The 22229-nt window shown below is 41.9% G+C and overlaps 1 protein-coding gene across 2 annotated transcripts in view; it reads right to left on the bottom strand.

Moving 5' to 3' along the window:
* Nucleotides 1–22229, bottom strand: part of RASSF2 (Ras association domain family member 2) — a 198517-nt gene that overhangs the window by 28079 nt on the left and 148209 nt on the right. For both annotated transcript variants that reach the window (XM_085636373.1, XM_085636374.1), the window contains exons 6-9: nt 21709–21788; nt 15852–16006; nt 5289–5390; nt 845–896 (exon numbers count right to left, since the gene is read on the bottom strand). In XM_085636373.1, the coding sequence (XP_085492499.1) occupies nt 845–896; nt 5289–5390; nt 15852–16006; nt 21709–21788 (389 nt within the window). The remainder of the gene's footprint in view (nt 1–844; nt 897–5288; nt 5391–15851; nt 16007–21708; nt 21789–22229) is intronic.

Genomic DNA, 22229 nt, shown 5'->3' with positions numbered 1-22229 from the left:
ATTATTTTATTTTAAACTCAGCCCCAATTAAATAGGCAAAAAGGACAAATGTGAGAGAAAGCATTGATTAGAATGTTGGCGTTTATTTAATTCAGGATGTATGTGACTCTCCAAACTCCTAGCATCATAATGGGGTTGTCAAATCACTTTCAAGAACACCTCAATTAGCTTTGGAAACCCCATTCGAGCCCAGATATTGAATGTGTTTGTGTCTGAATATAGGGAGTCAGCCATATTTTTGTCTGGTATAATTGCTGAGATGATTCTGTATTTTCCACATCCCATCCAACATTCTAACAAATCGTGCAGATTTCTTGCATTCAAAGCTTGAAGAAGTTAAAAAAAAAAATCTAAGCCTGCCCCTTGCCCCGCCCACTAATCCACGCGGTATTTGGTGAGTACTTGCACTTGTTTTGTCCATTTCCTGTCCTGCTTAATAATTTAATGTCATGGCTTTACATTTGCATGACTAGAACATGATTACTGGCATGATGGAGTCATGATTACTGGCACACAATGACTAGATGGGTTCGCCTCACTGTTTTATGTATCCGGGTGCTATTCCTATTCCATGAAGTGACCTGCCGCAGAAGAAAGACACTATATACAAAGTATTTTCATGCTACTTTTTTGTCTTTGGTCACGACTCTTTATCACATAGAAAATGTAAAGAATATTGAACATGTGTTAAAAAAAATTCAAAGTACACCATAAATGTTTAAGACAAAAAAAACAGAGAGCCCTTTAAAAAGCCCCGACATTTAATGCTCACATTAATATAATAACACCATTGTTCATAGAAGGCAATGGAACTGATTGAAGCCCAGCACTCCTGAGTACTCACCACCACTGGTGTGAACGATGTACAGGGCGAATTCCTCTGCAGAGTTTTCAATCTGTGCAAAAGAAAACATGCGTGACTTATGTGGTCATATGGGGCAGAACCTGCGTCCGCCCAATAGGTTTTAGAGTCACACGAGTATTACGTTATTCTATAAGAGATGCAAGGTCACTTCCTGCATCTCCTGAAAGATGAAAAGAAAGCTAAAGATGGCTGGAGGGATTTTAACAACCACAGGAAGGAGTGTCTAGAGGGGAAGAACAGCAGTACTACACGGTAGGCCACTGTACCTTCCCTGCTGGAGGCGAGATGCACGGTAGACCACTGTACCTTCCCTGCTGGAGGCGAGATGCAAGAAAATACTGTGTGATCTAGAACAGTAAGCTGAGCTACAGAGGGGAAACCGGTGGCATAACCTGCTGGGGGATATTGGGCATCAAGGGATATGACAGTATTTTATCTAAAAAGAGATGACACTGCAACAAACACATGAAGCCGGGACCTAGACAGAACTGGTGAAGGGCCACCTTAGATATTCACGCCGAGGGACAGTCTGTCGCAATGACTTAGAGGACAGCTCCTGGCCATTTGTCGTTTTATGGGCTGCTCAGTATTTTTCCCTGAGGGAATCTGCAAGTCCACTGACTCCTCCAAGTTTTATTCGCATTCTTAGAGAACCAAGCACAGCAGGATTGTGCCCTACCCTTTACCCATAGCCAAGTTTTACTGCTGATCCTTCAAACTATTTTACAGCGAGATGGATTGATTATGGCAAGCGCAAAAATAGGTAAAGGGCTTAAGTCTTTTTAAATGGTGGCGAAAACGCCTACTATTCCCCTGCCTTCAGGTAATATCCTCTGTGTCTACCATAGGTGGGGTCCATCAGTCCAGGTGCAACATTGCAGTCTCCTCTGAAAGGATACATCACATGCAGCACACAATAGTGGTTCCTCTGCTCAGGGTAAGGCGATTCCAACTTCCATCTCACCACAGGCTGCACCTCAGAGACCCTATAGCAGTTTCGCCCATGCACCATGAGTCCCCCGTGATCCAGTGAAAAGCCCAAGTACTCCAAGGGAATGTTGAGGACTGTGCAGAGAGAGCAGAATCATGCTAGTGAAAATACATTTGAATACCCATTTTGTGCATAGGGAACAAAAGGATGCAAAGGCAGTCACATTTTAATATCAACGGTTGCACAGACAGGCACATTTTAATATCCAAGGTTGCAAAGACAGGCACATTTTAATATCTAATCAATCAATCAATCAATCAATCAGGGGGTTTGTAAAGCGCGCTATTCACCCGTGAGGGTCTCAAGTTGCTGGGTTGCACAGGCAAGGTTGCACAGGCAGGCACATTTTAACATCCAAGGTGGCAAAGACTGGCACATTTTAATATCCAAGGTTGCAAAGGCAGGCACATTTTAATATCCAAGGTTGCAAAGGCAGGCACATTTTAATATCTAAGGTTGCACAGGCAGGCACATTTGAATATCTAAGGTTGTACAGGCAGGCACATTTTAATATCCAAGGTTGCAAAGGCAGGCACATTTTAATATCTACGGTTGCACATGCAGGCACATTTTAGTATAAAAGGGACACAAGCACATCTTTTAGTATCCAAGATTGCAAAGGCAAGATCATTTTAATATCCAAGGTTGCAAAGGCAGGCCCATTCTAATATTCAGGATTGTAAAGGCAGACACATTTTAATATAAATGGTTGGACAGGCACATCTTTTAATATCCAAGGTTGCAAAGGCAGACACATTTTGATATCCAAGGTTGCAAAGGCAGACACATTTTAATGTCCTGGGTTGCAAGCCAGACAATTTTAATATCCAAGGTTGCAAAGGCAGACACATTTTAATATCCACATTTTGCACAGAAAACAAACGTGATAGTAAGATAAATACACCCGATCTTCCAACTGAACAAGAATGGGCTATAGACTGCGTAGTCTCTGTTCCTGCGAGCCATGTGACTGCAGAGGTTAACATCAAACTAAACCTCAGTCAGAGGAATTCGAGCTCGAGCGCCACAAATCAAGCAGACAATAGATGCAGGCAGGAGAATCTCCCGGTCAGGATTTATGTGCTGCTCTATCATTTTATAGCATCAAACATGCCTGTAAGTACATGATTCTGTTGCCCAAATTAAGGTATAAATGTGCTGATTTCTGAGGGGGGAGAGGACAAAGAGAGAGGGGAAGGGGGGGAGGGAGGGGGGGAGGGGGGAGGGAGGGAGAGAGAGAGAGAGAGAGAGAGAGAGAGAGAGAGAGAGATGCGAATTCTTTACGTAGTTGCTGCCTGCGCTTTCTCTCCTTCCTGACAACTTGGGATAGAATTCAGCAAATGTGCTCTACTTCGGTTTACCGGGGTTAATATCTTTGCACTTCTATATGAATCCGTTTGGCCCTAGATTCCCGCCGAGCCGCACTCTCCGATAACTAGTGTCTCCCTTGATCCAGAGGCTGTATTCATCTGAACTCCCGAGATGCTCTTCTCAACAAGCAGCCTAGTTGGTCAGAAGAGGAGATAAGGCAGCTGCCTTGAATGACGGCTGGGCACCTCCAGGCGCTAATCCAGGACTTTGGGTTTGGTGAACATGCAAAGCCCTGAGGCTTCCTGTACAATTCCCTGCGTTTGTGAGCCTGAATCGCCTGTTTACCAGCCCGAAAGTGATAGTAAAGTTTATCTCTCTCGTCCATGGTCTGCACATTGTGTCCCAATAGGCAAAGGCTGGTGAGCAAATCGGTCATTATTCTGCAGACTGAAATCCTAGTTCACTATTGTGTGGTAGTTATTTAGACTTTCTATTGTCTTAGGCAGTTTCTCAGCAGTCTCAGCTCTAACCCACTGACGTATTCTCACTGGCATCCAAGGCCACTAAGAAACTAGGACGAAGGGCAGATATATGATAGTGAGCTGCATAAAGGTTGGTATTATGTCGGGCGCCATCAATCACATTGGATGGGTGCTTTTAACAAGGGGGGATAAACAAAGTTAAAGCCAGAAATGTCTGTGAACAACATAAAACTCCCAAACCCACCCCGGACAATAACACTGTCCACTGATACCCATGCGGCCTTACAACAAAAGCTAAATTCGTGCCGGTGTTCAGCAGTGTTCGGCACTAGCACTAACTCCTTAACGCCAGCTCATAATTATGACAATACACATTACATGGTGGTGCTGCCGATTTTTTTTAAAAAATAATATACATTAAAAATAGTAATGGCAGCACGTCCAGGATAATCATACAATTTTTGGAGACCTATAATAGTCCAAAATGTCATATTTATAGTAGTGTGAAGGCTAGTACCAAGCATCGATGCTGCAGTTTGGCAGCACTGGCAGGACGCAGTGGATAGGACAAGCTGTCAGTGGCGGCTCCTCTGCCAAGGCGGAGAAGCATCGCCCCACTGCTCTCGGAGCAGTGCAAAAGGAAAAAATAAAATGATAACAGAGGATATTCTCATTTTCTTTTTAGCATTTTGCAGCCAGCTGAGGGTGGGGCAAGGCGGTGCTGGTCTCCCGTGACGACTTGGTCCGACCAAACAGTCATGCACACTTTGCATGTTCTCCACCGGGCTGTAATGCACAGCCTGGGTAGAGAACATTAACAGGCTGTCAGTCCCTGTCTGAGCGCCAAACCACAGCACTCAGACCAATCACGAGGCTGTTGTCATGGTGACAGTAGTGTTATGATTGGTTTACTAGAGCCTGGGTGCTGCCGGGAGCCAGCAGAATAGTGAGGACGAGGACGATACTGTGGGTGGTGACCGGCGCCGAGCAGGTGAAGGTTTTTTTTTTTGTAAACCAGCTCCCACCCTTCGCCACTATTACCTACAAGCTGCCACTGCAAGCTACAGTTGTCTCTTGAGAAATATCCTAGGCCTTGGCACTTATTATTATTTTGTTTTTTACAAATTAAACACTGCATAGCATAAGCTTTACTGAACTGTTTTGGATGTATCTTGGGTCCAGAAGCTGCTTGGACCGTCTGTGTTTTTGTGTTATAATTACTTTACATGACCTATTTTGTCTGTGTGTTAAAAAACTATTACTTTTATCAACTTTGAATGGAAATTGAGTTTATCAGTTATTACGTGTGTCGGTAAGCTCGCTAACATCTGGGTGAGTCTAAGGGTACAAAGGAACTTGATGTTCAGCTGGAGCGCAGCGGTACCCAAGGCCATGGGATACAAGCAGTAGATGCCTTGCCGTTTTGAAGACAGCACTCAACAACCAATGACTACGTCAGGACACAGAGAAAACCCTCACATTAACCTTGCACTGCTGCGCAGGGAGACTCAGCCTCAACACAAAAACCTAGAAAAGATTTAGCTCATAGTGTACTCTATATAAAAATAAATGTTAATCACTACTTTGATGAACCTCCATACCACATGGCAGACAACATGGGAAAGCAGACAGGACTTGCCTTGAACTTGTTGAGAAGAAGCTTGAGGACCTGTGGCGTGCTCATGGTGCTGTTCACTCGTACATTGGTGATGGACCCATATGCTGGCGTGAACACAGACGTCTGCAAAAAACACGCAAACCTGTTACCAATCAGTGGCCAACTCTCTACCGATGTCCTTTGCTTGCATGACAGGCACAGGGAAGTGTTATACATAGGAAATATTTAATGGGCATACATGAAGTCTAAAGAACACATTTATGCATCAAACTTCTTATACTATATGGTTGCAATAACAAACATACACCAGGTTCAAGTAAGCATCTGGTCAAATATCAAGTGAAAAGTGTACTTAAAGATTTTATACAAAAAATGTCAACGCAAGCTTCATTGATCAGATTTTTTTTTTAAAGGAGAGACCTTAATCTAGGTCACCAAATGTCAGGACAACAGTGAACAAGTGTAAATAACACTTGTTTTTTATGTTGCATTTAGTATTAATGGGTGCTGCAATAAAAGGGTTGAATATTACCCAATGTAATATTATCTAATTTTTCAACCTGAGCAGAAGAAAAGCTTTAGATGCCATGGCTGAGATTTCTCGTGGTCTGCAGGTAACATCATATGTCATCAGCAGAAGGCATTTAACTCAATGAGTCATCTCGCCGGCATCATATGGAGCTTTTATCAAAAGTAGTGGGCCAAGTACAAAATGTTCCATGCAAATAAAAATGTACACTTATTCCATGGCCCTCTGGAGGATAAAAGGTATTTCCAACACTCATCCAAATGGAACATCCTACTTTTAGGTCACATTCAAGGTAATCCTGCGTACCCTGTTACACGCCATAGAATGCAGGTATAAAAGGTACTCAATATATGCACATTCCAAGAATCTCCAAATCCAAAATGGTCGAACCCCTTCAATTGATTTTAAGGTCTATGGTGCTCCGCTCTCAGAAAGATAAAATGGAAACTAGAGAACTACCGGTAGAGAGCACGTGATGATTCTGTCTTCCCTAGGACTCAAACCGCACTTTTGTGGTGGAATTTATGCGGCAGCAGCACCAGGCTGGTTTAGCTTTTCTTACCTTACATAAGGAAAGAGTCTTTTACTGATTCAAATGCTACTTGTGACGAGGTCCGAAAAGATCGAAACACAAAGTAAAGAGCTTCCTTTTGCAGGGAGTGGGTCTAACATTTTGGGTTGCGTTTAACCTTTTAGCCGAGGTCCGGTATGTTGCACACAAAATGCATTTCTTTACTTTGTAAAAGTAGTAAGTGTTCAATATGCATTTTCAAATGCAAAATGCAGATCGGGCTCATTGTTATATGATATGTTTTCAAATTTGCAAACAAATAGTAGACCAAAGTATAAAAAGCATATGCGGATTAAAATGCTCACTTCGCTGTTTCAAGTTATTTTACTTTTATTAAAAGTTTAAAAAAGGTAATTTTATAAGTTCTTTTGCATTTTAAAGAGTCAGTTGTTGCTTGATTCATTCAAACACATAGGATTTTAGACTTTCCAGGAAACAATCAACTACAAAACCTTTGCCTGTAAATAAAATAGCGGAAAGTATACAAGGGGGTTGCAGCGTTGGATTCACACCCCAGTACAACAGTACAAAATCAAGTTTCAGTCTTTCACAGGCTTAAAAAACACAGAATTGGGAGTAAAAAGCAAACGAACAAATTGGAGGGCGTAAGTCGTGAAACACATTGCCTGCACAACATTTTTGAAGTGCTTGTAAGCAGTTTGAAGTCTAGCCACTAGATGGCAGGATTGCCCAACCAGAGCCGCGGATATGGCAAGACGCGAACTAGTTCCTTGACCTTGAACGAGGGTACACACATTTGAGTTGTAAATCTCAACCATTTCCTGCTTTCTTTACTCTTCTCCCACCAGTGCAAGCCAAGGAAACAAAACGGATATTTATTTACACTAAACAGATATTCATTTACACTGCGCAACAAAATGTATTTACTTCCTGATGCAGATCTGATCCACCACATGATCCACCAACATGACCCACATGCTGCACCATCACCCCAACTCATACACTTTCCACCCTAAACAGACGCAAACAAAATGAATAACATGCCAGCCTTCACAACTTCGCATCTCCATGTCTATTGCACAACATGGCTACTCTACAAAAACACCACAGCTCACCAACTCACTCTCAACTAACATCTCCACCTCCTAAACAACACACACATCCATCAAAATGCCTTCTAATCCTGCTGGACGAGGAATAAGATATTGAAAAGCAACACTATTTCTATCCTCATACAGCTAATACCAGCACTAACCACACACCTGCTACATGTTAAAAAAAAAAATCCTGCACGCTCATCCACAAAACAAAGTCACACCATCACCAAAACACAATCTCTAAACTGCCTACTAATAAATGCTTGATCACGGTCTAAAAATTAGAATCACATCTACGACCTACTCACTGACAGACATCCTGAATTAATCTTCATGGCTGAATCATGGTTGGGAGATGACATGACTCCAGTTTTGCATGAAACTGTTCCTCTAGCGCTATCAAACTATCACACAATATCATATACGCATAGTAGGAGGTGGACTAGCTGTTATATTCAAGCAAACAATACATCTCACTAAAGCTGATGACAAGCTGTTGACATTGTGAGGCCCTCTTCACCAAATGCAACCCTACACCAACCTCCTCCTGTAACTTCCTTCTCCTTTACAGACCTCCACCTAGCAATGCAACATTTCCAGAAAATTCTTGATGCAGTTTCATACCTTGTGATCTAAACATTTGGTTTGACAAACCCAATGTGACCCATCCAAAAACCATCATCACTGGCCTTGAGACACTGAGCCTGCATCAGATCATCAACAAACATCGTTGGACACATTCTAGATGTCATTTTGTAAATCCAGAACTAGTTACCTCTCAAACGATTACTCCAGTCACATGGTCAGACCACCATTTGGTAGCTTTCCAACATAAAACACCGCAAAGCAACACACCTAAAACCCCCTTACATGCATCCACCTATCGACCGTGGAACAATTTTGAAGACGTAGATACATAACTAACATGCAACACAGAACTAGACACAATAAATTCAGTTAAAAAACTATATGGGTGGCTATAGGAAGCTTTTGATATCCTATTACCAATCAGAAGAACAAAACAGGACACAAAAGAAAACAGGCACCTTGGAGAAAAAGAGAACTAAAAGAGGTCTTTGTGATCTTTAGAAAGTTGTTAAAAACGTGGCTTTTTGTCTTGCTGGTCTAATCATTTCTTTATTGACTCTGGTCTTTTGCGATTGCTAACTGTACGGACATCAGAGCCAAGACACCTTAGGGTATATGTTGTACTATACAAATTTAAATCAAATCAAAGAGATCAAACAACAAATTAGAAAGTTGCAACACAGTTGGCTCAAAACAAACAGCAATCAAGATAAACTTTACCTACAGAAACTTAACAGATTATACAAGTCAGACATCAAAAAAGTTATTTTTAGGAAAGGCACTTTTCATGCAGGATTCAAAATGCTAAATGTGCAAATAAAGAATTTTATAAAATTCTCACCAAAATTCGTAAACCTAAACGCAGAGAAGGAACTCATCCCATAACTCAAGAATTCACAGACAAACTGGCAAATCATTACACAAACAAAACAGACATGTATGGACTCCTATTTAAAGCAAAGGAATACCTCCAGCGCCAACCCATTTCCTAAACTTTCCCCCAAGATTAGGCTAAACTAGCCTCTCCATTTCTTCAAACAAATATCAAAGTGAATGTATATATCTGGTGAAGGCAAGCAGGCCTTCAGGCAGCCCTTCTGATTCATGTCCACCACAAATATTCAAGAACATTCTTCTAACTACCTGGGCTGCCACACAAGTAAGAAGAATCATCAATAATTTATTTACGGAATCTTTCCAGAAAACCTTAAAAAGGCATGCATGCGACCATTATTAAAGAAAACTAACTTGAACCTGCTTGACCCCGACAACTACAGACTGATTACAAATTAACCTTTCACGGGCAAGCAGATAGAAAGAGTAGCATTCGCCCAGGTATCACAATTCATTGAAGATAACTCCATAATTTCAGACTTCCAAACAGGATTCTGCCCAGGAAGAGGCAAAGAATCTGCCATCATCGCCATCTGGGATGACCTTATGAACACAATAGATCAGAACAGGGTTGCTGCACTACTTCTCTTGGACCTCTCAGCTGCCTCTGACACAGTTGACCAGGACACTAATATAAAGACTCGATGAAGACAGCATACAGGGGACTGATCGCTACTGATCACATCCTACCTTCAAAACAGAACAAATGCAATCCATTCTCCACCTTTCTTATCCAAACTGTTCTTCACAAAAGCAGAAGGGTCTATCATCTCACCCATGCTTTTCAACATCTACATGAGGTCATTATAGGAAATGGAACATGAACTTCAGCTCGAATGCTGGAAACTGAAAAACCCCAAAGACACTGGAAACTCACAAATTTTCAGCTGCCTAGAGTTGTTGATCAGTGGATGACATAGAGCCATCTCAAATTAAATGCTTCCAAAAGAAATACTCACATATGACTATTGGAAAAATTATGACCCACTCGCCGCCTGGCCAGACTATCTGGGACCACCGCCTAAAGTATCTAAGGAAGTAAAAAACCTTGAAATTGCCATGGACTCCAAGCTATCAATGAATGCCCAAGTGGACAAATTAGCAAGATCAAGCTTCGTTACTATGAAAACTCTGCAATGCATCTTCCTCCATCTTGGATTTCCACACACGGGTTCAGCCTACTATCTCTTTCGGACTGTCAACTTGATTACACCAATGGCCTCTACCGCGGATCATCTTTATCAACTATGAAAAACTGCAACGGATTCAGAGCTCTGCTGACAGCCTTCTCCTACACGTAAAGCCACAAGCCTATATCTCCCCTGCATTAAAGACCCTACATTGGTTACCGGTTGTCAGAAGATCCACATTCAAGCTGCTTTGTATCACCCACAAAGCAATGAATGGAACAGGTCAGTTTTTCATCAGGAATAAAAATCACCAAATACATTCAACAAAAAACCTCCTCTCCAGATTGGCATCTCGCCACGAAATCCCAACATACAGGAAAAATACATAGGTGGCACATAATTCTTTGTATAAGCAGCCAAACTATGGAACTCACTACTCCCAAATAGAAGATCTATGGATAACTATCTTATCTTCAGAACCACCATACTCAAAAACAAATGTACAGCATATCCCGGTGTATATAAGCCTTTAATTTGGTTATATGTATCTAGATGTCTATTTCATTGTATAAATATGTATAATAATTATGTTTATAAATATATCTATATTCTTTAGGTCTGCTTAACAAATGCACAAATTACTTATGGTTATATTTTATGCTTACCATGTATACAGGTCACTGCATAGTTTTCATATACATTATTTGATTAGATGTTTATGGTTCTATTTATTTATCCATCATAATATGTACATTTTATCATAACTACTTATCATCAATTACTTCACTACTGGGAAAGTGGGCGAGGTTAACGAGGCGTTGAGGTTGGTGATGAGCTGGATGCTAATCTAGTCTCTGCCGAGGTTGAAGAGCTGGTGATGAAAAAGGTCGGTGGGTGCCCCTGAGTGGATTGTGTTTATTAGCTTTAATGTGTCTGATGTGCTGAGTTGTTTCCATGCGGTAAGTTGGTGGTCAGCAGTGGTGGTTGGCTGATGGCTGAGGCCGTTGGTGATCGAAGTTTTTATAGATGGTTGATATCTTGTTGTGGAAATGGTCAGTGAGGACGTTGCATAGTTCCTGTGATGCTGGGATAGCGTTTCTAGGGCATGAGGGGCAGGTGAACTCTCTGATGATGGTGAAGAGTTCTTTGGCATGATTGGAGCTGGTGTTGAGTCTACTGTTGATGGCCTCCTTTTTCACAGCATCGATCTGTCTGTGGTTTTCGTTAAGCGCTGTTTTGAAGGTGGTTTTAGCGGCGTGGTTCTGGCTTGTGTGCCTTTGTCTTTCACGTTGTTTGCATCTGCGTTTTGACATGCGTAGTTCCAAAGTGTACCACCTGGCTTGTTTGGGGGTTATGTACGTTTTGGCTCGTTTGGTGGGGGTGACTTGGTCGGCGGCATTGGTGATCCAATTGTTGAAATGATGGACTGCCAGGTCCAGGTTGGTGGAGTCTTTGGGCTGTGTGTTGCTAAGGGTGTCGGTCCACTGTTGCTGTGTGACCTTGGACCAGCTGCGGAAGGGACCTCTGTGTCCTTCTGGGGGGGGTGGGGTGGGCCCAGCGGCAGTGAAGTGTACGGTGAAGTGGTCCAACCAGGTGAGTTCAGAAGTGTGGCTGTATCTGATTTTGTGCTGGATGTGAAGATAGGGTCCAGTGTGTGCCCTGCTTTGTGTGCGGGGTCTCTGTCTAGCTGCTTAATTATGATGTTGTCCAGTTTTTTCAGGAGGTCGGTGGAGCAGATGTCAGTTCCATCATCCAGGTGGAAGTTGAGATCTCTCAGGAATACATAGAGTCAGATTCAATAGCGAGCGAGGTAATTAATTCCGTGAGGGCGTTGCTGGTGCCGGGTCATGGTCCTGGTGAGCTGTATGTGAGGGTGCCTCTGATGATAGTTTTGTCATTGGTGCGGAGCTGAAAATTCATGTGCTCCATGATAGGCATGGGTTTGTTGTTGGAGATGGTGCAGGCGATTGATTCCTTGTGTATAATGGTGATACCTTCTCCAGTTTTGATGGGACTGTTGCGGCACTTCATTTTGTAGTTGATGGAAGTTGCAGTGTGGATGTCCAGGGTTGCTGCTGGGGTGAGCCAGGTTTCTGTGACGATGGTCACGTCTGGGTTGAGGGTGGGGATGGTGTTCCAGATTTCAGTGGCGTGCTTACTGAGTGACCTGGCGTTGAGCAGGTGGCAGGCAAGTTTTCCGGGGGTGGTCTAGGCTTCTGGTGGTTGCATGGCGCTGGTTGCTGCTGTGGTGTTTGACTGGGGTTGAGGTGAACTGGCAGCCACGGCAGCAGAAGGATCACTTTTTGGAGTGGGGTGGAGTGAGGCAGCAGTTGTTTTTGTGTCCAGGGTTAAGGGCGCGAAGGTCTGTGGCAGTGTAACAATGGAAGTGCAGGGGGCCAGGGGTCCTGATGCAGGGCGCATTCCATGCACAGACAGGCGCATACGGGCCTGCCACTCTCAATCAATTAATTAAAGGAGCAGGGGAGGCAGAACAAATATAGAGGAAACAAGCAAAATTAAATTGAGGATTGGAAAAAATTACACAGGGCTAACAATAGCACAAAATACAGAGGCTACAACAACGCAGGAGGAAGTCAATTGGGTCACCTGCCCTGGGGACAACAGGCTCGATCTGCTGGCTTCGGGATTGCTGGCCATGCAGCAGTACCACAGAGCTAGGGTGGAGGCAGCAGAGGGAGCGGCGCAGGACCAGAGGTCAAGGGCTGCTAATGGAGCCGTGCAGCAGCTTCCATAAGAAGTCCTGGAATGTGGGAGGGGTTCTCCAGGAAACGAATGGCGGCCAGGAACCAGAAGCAAAAACGTCAGGAAAGCACAGAAGAACTCTCAACCATATTAAAATAAAGGAGAGGCGGACAAATACAGAGGAAACAAGCAAAAACAACCAGAGGATGGCCCAGTATTCCAGAATCAGTCTGGTTATTCCTCATTGTGAGGTAAAACTCCCAGGTTTTGGTGTAGGGATACCAGCTAGAATTGAAGCCTCTTTCGGCCCTCACAGCCCCATTCCCCACCGCCACCCGTTAAATCCCTTCACTTTCCCACTGCTGTATACTCCAACAGAATACAGAAAACTTGTCAACATAAAACTTACTTAGGCCCTCTTTACAAGGGAGACAGTGAAATAGGCAGACTGGCTGACCATCCTTTCTCTGACAAAAATTGATCAATGAAAATGCTTGGATACATCTTAACCACTGGTAATTGCGCTAAGCGCATTCCATTGCTTTTTAGTTCACAGCGGTATTAGAGAAGGACGAGCTATGCAAATATGACTTCCCCATATTCCAAAGGGGACACTTAGGATGGGATTCGGTATTGTCGAATCCGATTCGGAACCCTTGTGTCCGAATGAATCGGTCACCCTTTCGGACGACTGAGTACAATGCAAGTTATCTATATGGGCTGTCCAAATCGGTTCCCAACAAGATTCAGGCAGCCTGAGCCATTTGGAGCCGAATCATACAGCCCAATGTACAGTCTCTGAACGAGCAAGTATGATGAACGATTCGGACAGCTGTTCCGAATCGGTTTGTCCGAGACGAAATGGCTTTCGGAATCGGTCTTTGGGGGCCCGTTGCGGTCCCCCCTTCACCCGGAGGTGACCAAATGTGGCCTGTGGGGGTACCCATGGGGCTTCTCTTCCCAACCATGCACAATGTGGCAGGGCCCATGGGGTGCCCGCCACAGGATGCAAGGTTTTCCCCAACCACCTATTTTTCCAATGAGAGCCTGTATTCGCGTTCTGAACACAGGGTCTCATTGAAGTCAATGGGAATCCGACCGAACTGAGTCCATAAGCATCCGGACACATCGTAATCGGTCGGTAGGACTCCCCAAATACAAATCGTTCGGAAAGCATTCCTAACCCGATTTGGTGGGAGTGCTTTCCTAACGGCATTGTAATCGGCCCCTTAGTCTGAATTGCTCGGCCCACATTTTGAGATTATAAAAAAATGACAGCAGTAGCATATGTAATGTAATGAATGTACAACAGACATTGCAATGAGGTTTCTTGATTTCTTTTCCTCTGGTTCCTTTTTATTCAAAATAGATCTTAGCCAGCCAACACGTGTTTCGTTGCCACAATGGGAACATAAACCTGCAACTTTCTTAAAGTAGAAATACAGAATAAATAACCAATGTCATAGCGTCCGAACATCCAATGTCACACACAAAATTCCTCAAACCAGCACCATGTCTAGTTCCGATGATGCAGAGCAAAACAGAAAATTATAAATATCATCATGCACCTCGTGACAAAAAGCACACCAGTATACAGAATTAACCGAGTGTAAAGATAAGAAGGTCTGGTGCTTACATATTCATAAACCAAACAGATTAAAGAAATGTGAGTGTACAATGTGCGTGTATATAACTTTGATATGAACCTATGGCACCATTACAAAGTATCCCGTGTCCGGGCATTGGGTAAGCCAATGCCGTGACATGCTCTACTGTGAAACACTCCCATTATAAGACTCACATATTCCTTTATATATATCCCTTTTGTGCTATAGATGGATAAGAACAAGAGACATTAGAGGTTAGTGATTACTCATTGTTCAACAGGTATTAGTGTGATAGGTTGGGGATTACTTATGTTTAAGCACGTCACGGTATATGTTGTGTGTTTATCATTTTCATTTTCTATTTTGCTCTGCACCATCGGAACTAGACACGGTGGTGGTTTGAGGAATTTTGTATGTGACATTGAATGTTCGGACGCTATGACATTGGTTATTTATTCTGTAGTTTTAAATAGCCTTGAAAAAGTTGTGGGTTTATGTTCCCATTGTGGTGACGAAACACGTATTTGCTGGCTAAGATCTTGTTTGAATAAAAAGGAGCCAGAGGAAAAGAAATAAAAAAACAAGAAACCTCATTGCGATGTCTGTTGTACATTCAAGTGGACTTGCATATGCTACTGCTGTCATTATTTTATAATCTCAAAACGTGTGCTGGGGATTGTTATTACGTATATTTGTAGCCTAGGCCACAAGATTTGGGGAGGCTGGTGGTTCGCTCCACCCTTCATCACCGTTATACCAATATACTGACCAAGATATTTAGTGACTTCACCCTTGGAGCGCCAGGATCCCTATATATTATACTACCGACTATTTTGCTTACCTAAATTGCTAGGCCACTGCACGACAATATCAGAGCAGTTTAGGCAGCATTTGCTGCCAAACTTTTTCATGCAATGCAAGGGTAAATTAACTGCACTGTCTCTAAATTTGAACTTAATGGAATTCAATTTGGTTTAACCAGATTCTATTTTCAAAGAGCAAAAGAGTGCCATGTACTTCTTGTATTGGCACCCATACACTGTAGAAAAAGGCCCCTGAGAACAAAACACATTTTTTTTAATTTAAAGGATTAAACTTACAAAGTAGGATAACAATGCACTGAACACAATTTTAATTCATGAAATATCAAGTAAAAAAACAGCACAATAAAACATTTAAAAAAAGAAACACTGAACTTTTGAAAGCAAGTACAGAACCAGGTAAAATTAAAGGGAAATTTTGAAAACTGAGGAACCTACCCTAGAGGTACTTATTTCACGCAACTTAGAAGACAGCCAACAAAATCATTACTGAATGAAGTGGTGGGGTACAGAAACTATATGCCTAAAATCTTAGGAATGTATATACAATAAATGGGATCTTTCGGTGGGGATACATTTTGGGCTATTGGGTCTGCAAACAGAGAATTATTTTACATAAAAGTTACTTAGGCCCAGTACACATGATACTGCAGACATGGTGGTCTCTATCTATCCCCTCGCACCTTGTGATTGTAGAAGTGGCCGTTGATGGAGAAGCGATGCCTTCGGATGCGGCGCTGCTCACTCGGTGTGCGTCGAGTACCCCTCCGCCTCACCCCCACATCACTTCGTGTCCTCATCAGCTGGGGCAAATCCTCCTGCTCCGTCTCTTCGATATCTGACAGAAAAAACACAAAGCCATTTGATCAGCATTAGCACAAACATACTGCACTGTTTATAGACAGGCCATCCAGATTACATGTAATTCAAGCTGGACACCCTACAATGATTTTACTTTGAATCCTAGCTCTTTAAGGAAACTATATTTTCGCCAAATTACAAAATGATTCAAAATTTTTAGCGCTTTGCCAGAGTAAAAAAACATCTTGTGGTGTTATGAAAAGGTCAATTATTCGCAAAGAAATTCAATACTCTTAGTTGGTCACCTTGGTAATTTTCAACCAATAATCACCATTTAAAGTAGTTCAAATTGTTATCCTATAAATGAATCACCAGTTTTTCCATGTGATCAACAATTATTATTGCCCACGTTGTGCAAGATATTCCCTTTTATGAGTCTTGTATTCATCAAAGACATCATTCTCTCAAAAAAGCAATTAATCTTTACTATTTAAATCATATGGTTGCTTTCTCAATGAAAGTTGGTGATTGTATCTATACAGAAAGCTTTAAAAGGTCTGGTTGTCTAAGGCATTTACAGGTGTAAATTTAACTTATATACACAAATTGCCGAATTTGTGAGTCCAAATTAAAGTCATTTAAGAAGTGATAATTTCCAAATGGGAGCAGGTAAACAGTCCATGTATGATGTCTGCGGAATAGTAATAAAAAAATCTTTTCTGATGGTGAAGTCAGATTTTAAATTACAATTTTGTAAATGCCACTATCAGAAAGTTGGCTTTTTCCTGCCTTATCCATTTAGTATCTGCAGACGGTCTCTGCTGTCTCTGGGTCACATAACTTTATGTAGCTGACAGTTGGGCTTTGTGTATTGCTCCTAGACAACCACACACAATAGAGAGTTTAGGTATGCGTGGGTGGGCCATTACTAGCAAGATGGGAGGGTGGAGATGGGCACAGCCTCTTTACACTTGAATAAGCTGTGTCCTGCCTCCACACAAAGGGCTGCATACTAGTTAGGGTACAGCCGAGGGCAGGGGATGCAGGAAACATGTGGACTTCAAAGGCAAACCTCTATAAGCTCTTCAACTTCAAAGGAAGGCCCAGAAATAAATACTGGACCCCAGACACCAACTCTTCAGTTCACTTCTGGACTTATGGATTCTCTCCCAGGAAGAAGGACTGCTGTGCTGCTGAAAGGATTGCCACTCTTCTGGACTGCCGCTCGCAAAAAAAGCTGCGGCCCTGCTGCCTGCTACCCTCTTGCCTGGGTGAGAAGAACTGCACCTGAATCGGTTTAACCCAGGACTGCAGAAAGACTCCAAGGGCTAGATGGCTGTCTTCCTGACTACAGCCTCAGGGACAGAAGGCTCCAACCACCTTGAACCCAGCCCCAGGACTCTGCCATCTGTTAGTTCTACCCTGCCAAGTGGTGCCAGCCCAGTCCTGAACCCTTGGAAATGAGCCAGAGGGTGCTCTATCAGCCCATCAGTGGATCCAGCAGAACACATGCATCACTTTGGCTGTGCCGCACAATCCAGAGCAGAGCCGATGAACCACCTCTGCTGCAAGGTTTCTCTGAGTACAAGAACCCTGCATCAACCCGACAGCTCATATCAGAACTGCCAAAGTGCGAAGCTCCCCGGTGCAGGCCCTTGCATCGCAAACGTCTCATAGATGGCAACCTCGGTGACCCAGGATCTTGTATCGCAACTCCACGGAACCGACCCAGCGCCTAGACTGCACGATGCATCCTCGATGCAAGAATGCGCATCACAAGCCCTCATAGACTAGATCCTTGACAGCCCCTCTGAACTGATGCATCGTCTTGGCTGCAAGATGCATCCTCGGCACGGTACCTCACAAAACTCCGCAACCAGGATTTAAGGGTCTATCTGTGTCCCTGTATCTGGCCCGCACTCCAATTCGTTTGACCTGAACTTGTGACTTTGTCCCGTTCCGGCACGACCAAATATCCACAGTTAGGGCTTTGTGATGCTATTTTCATTGAAATCTTTAAATTTGCATATTTCTGGTTCTACTCACTGGATTTTTATCATTTTTGTCCTGTTTTACTTATTAAAATGTACTCTATGTTTCTAAATTGCTGTAGGAGTTTTCTTGTGTTGTGTTTTCACTGTTTGAAGTGCAGTGATGAATAATTTAAACATTGGCTCAAAGTTAAGCCTGACTGCTCTGTGACAAGCTACCAGAGGGTTGAGCACAGGTTAATTCGAGGTTTGCTTGTGCCTCACTTTAACAAGGATTGTGGTTGCTCCTTGAATAAAGATTCAACCCCTCACAACCAGTAACCTGATTTCTTACATGTACTATTACCCCACGATGGTTTAACATTACGTATGTGTGCAGCGTACTACATGGATGCTGAGTTGATTTATAGGGCAGGAATAGCCTGGGACATTAAGGGCCAAAAACCTGAGTTTTGGGTTCTCTTCAAGTTGTTTCTAACCTTCACAAACACTGAAAATAGCAAGAGACCTATTTTTGCCAAGGTTTGGAATAAATCCCTTTCCAGATTCAAACACCACTGTTGGTGGTGGAAGAGAAGGGGTTATCCCACAGAACAAATATTGTCCCTTTGGAGGAAAAAAAGAATGGAAAAGTTGAAGCTGTAAAGGATTTTTATGTGAACAATCCTACCCTTGGTAGAACCAGCCGTGCAGGAATTCTTTTTCATGAACACATATGGGAATTCTCAAACTATTTGAAATAATGCTGGAAACCTATAACTGCAAAATTAAAGTTTAATTTAAGAAGGTCCCTAATCTTACTTTTCAGAGATAACTTCAATGTTTCATTTTAAACTCTGTTTGGAAAATAAACGTGCCAGTATTTCAGAAACATTTCTCAAATTTAAAAATGTTAATTGTGAAATAAGGTACTTATTCACCTTTTATACATATTATTCCTACACTTTCCTTATGGTCTTTAGAACATTCTCAAATTTTATATTAAGTGTTTCAAATCATTTATCTAACAAATATGTCACTTGTTTTCTTCACTTATGTAAAATGAGTTTCCTCCTAAGATATAGCACAGATCAGTTACTCATGATGTGCCATATGTACATGGAGCGTCCAGTTAATGGATGTATAAAGGCCTCAGCTTTTCCATCGTTAGTTTTCTATCCATATTATGATATTTTCTCCACAGTTATTTTGTAATTTCTCTGGGAAAAGCCTAAAAAACAAATATACATATCCATGACTGTGTGTTTGACTTTTACAAAACCCCTAAACTCCCTCTGACATTTACTTTGCCTCAATTACACTGACAAAAGAAACAATTGATAGACGGAATGCTGGACAATGTAAACATTCACTCCCAGTCTCAAGGATCTGGGTTAAATGCATCATTCTTTTGCTCATCACAACACCCCAGTTTGGACACAGCCATATGCAAATCAGTCTTGACCCTGTTCCTTGTGGGAACAGTCCAGCACGAACTGCCAAGTCAGGTCCTCCCTGGACCAGAAACAAGCATCCTGGGACCGGTTTCAGGGCATCACCCTGACAGGCTAACTTGAATCCAGTGGTGTAGTGAGCACAGGACCCACGCCTGGGCATACCCTTCCCACTTAGGGCAACATATGCAAAAGAAACCAGTCCCAGGATGCTTGTTTCTGGTCCAGGGAGGACCTGGCTTGGCAGTTCGGTCTGGACTGTTTCCATGAGGCACTGGGTCAAGACTGATTTGCATATGGCTGGGTCCAAACTGGGGTGGCGTAGTGGGCAAAAGAACAATGGATTTAACCCTGCTGATCTCTTGACTGGGGAGAATGTTTGAATCATTCAGCATTCTGTCCATCATTTGTTGCAGTTACACTTTTTGCCCTAAGTGGGATGGGTATGCCCAGACGTGGATCCCTTGCTCACTGTGCCACTGGATTCAAGCTAGCCTGGCTGATGAAGGGGACATACCCCGAAACCGTTCCCAAGATGCTTGTTTCAGGTCCAGGAAGGACCTGGCTTAGCAGTTCGGTCTGGGCTGTTCCCATGAGGCACAAGGTCAAGACTGATTTGCATATCGCTACGTCCAAACTGGGGTGGCGTAGTGGGCAAAAGAACAATGGATTTAACCCAGATCTCTTGACTGGGGGAGAATGTTTGAATCATTTAGCATTCCGTCCATCATTTGTTGCAGTTATGCAATTACACTGACAGCACCTTTAGTCTGTTTACACTGAATTAGACCATCGCTTTGTTACAAACCATAAGAAAAACAAGTTTTGTGGTAAATATAATTAAAATAAAAAAGACAAATTTAATAGTAAATGATTTGTGTTAATGCACTATACTTAAATGTATTGTTATATCAAGAGCAACATCGGTATCAATGTAGTTAAATGAAAACAAATGTAATTCAGATTAAGCAAAGGTAGGGTTACTGCTGAAAAACACTACTTTTTATTTTACTTATACTTAGAAAATAAACCAATGATGTTTACAATAAATGTTAGTCTTAAAATAATTGAATGCAGTTAATAAACCATTAATTAAATGCAACACTAAAGTTAGTTTTAGGGATAAAAGGATTTTTTTAGATATTTTAATTCAATCTAAGTTGGGGTAAAAATTGATTTGATACAATATATGTCTATTTAATTTGAACTATTTAATTATAAAGAATATAACTGATCTAATTTACTGCTGGAGTTAGAATTAATGTTAATATACAGTAAATTATTTTTTCAATTAATAAAGAACAAACATTTTGTTAAATGTGTGGTTGGGGTAAGGTTTGATATTAATGAAATCCAATGCAATTACATTAAACTGAAAAAAGGATTAAGGTACAGCATTATAATACACCTTAGATTTAGGAAGAGAATACCAAGAGAAAATTGGGCAAAGTAAATGGGCTGAAGTAAACGTTAGTTCAATGTTATGAATATGCTGTAAAAGTGAAGGCAGAATAAAGCAAATGTGGGGAAGTAGAGGTCATAGGGTAAAAACATACAACCCACGTCTGTGCATTATAAAATATAAATATCATGAGTTGAGATTGACTAAGAAAATATGTAAAGCCCTATATGCCCACTATATTGTTTAGTCAGCAAAAATGCCCCACCAATGAATCAATTGTGAGTCAAGTCTTCTTTGTTTATTTGCACAAGTCATTTTGATTGTACAATAATTCTACAGCACCAGGCTTTACAAAGGCATATTTGTGAGTGCTGAGATCAGATTCACAAGCATCATTCAGAAGAAGCACACATTTGCAGTACTAAAAAACAACAATACTTTCCAGTTAAAGACATCCTGAGGGCAATGTACGGAATATGAGTATAGGAAAAGAGCATTATTAATGAGAGCGTAAAGATATGCTGTTTCCCCACAGCAAGCATTTTTCGCTTTAAGCCATGAATAAATATATTTTGCAATGGTTAATTTCAACAACTTTGCCTGGAATTTTTCCTTGTACTTCAAACTAAATGATTCCAGATTATAACTTAGATTCAACTTATGCAGATACACAAATGCAGCTTACTTTTTCCTCTTAGAACAAATGAAAAACAATCCCTCGAATAATTTCACTATAAAGACTTGACTATATAAATTTGGGTAATGTGGGTCATTGCCTTCCTGGGAGTGGCAGATTTATTAAGACATGGATATGAACTCTGTAACTCAGAATTATTTCAATAAAGGATTTCATAACCTCCCCCTGGTCAACGTATATGCTTTTTAGAAAGCAAACATATGGCTGGTTTCTCACCTGTCCTGTGAGGTTCGTCTGTGTTGCTGTCTGTGTCGGTAATCTGAATATCTGGAATTGGGTTTGGAATGGTTTGGGATCTGCAGGATAGAAAAAAGTATTTACTTTTTCTTTTTTTTTTAAAAAAAAAAAGGTATTGATTGTATCTTAACAGTACATGATGGTAAGGGGACAGTCTCGAAGTATTCCATGCATCACTAGCACAAACGCATCCCATACTACATACTGTCAAATGAGCTGCGTACAAGAGCTGTATCAAGTGGTCAAGTCGCCAAATGTCAAACCAGGAAATGTGTGTCTTTATTCCAGTTTGCCAGCTTAACAACCTTAACAACCAAGTATTGGCAAAGCCAATAGGTCTCACCTGTATGAGAGCTACTGACTTTTCCAGTCTTTTAGCCATGTTGTACAGGTGGTGGCTGCTGTTCAGCATGGTTAAAAGTTAGTGACATGGCGTGGAATAGAGTGAAGGTAAAGGAGAGTAGTGCATAGGACAGTAGCATGGAGTGCTGTAGAGTGGA

Source organism: Triturus cristatus, chromosome 11, assembly GCF_964204655.1.
Source record: "Triturus cristatus chromosome 11, aTriCri1.1, whole genome shotgun sequence".
Taxonomy (NCBI): domain Eukaryota; kingdom Metazoa; phylum Chordata; class Amphibia; order Caudata; family Salamandridae; genus Triturus; species Triturus cristatus.
The sequence above is the reverse complement of the archived record's forward strand: the minus strand, read 5'-3'. Positions and strand labels throughout refer to the sequence as shown.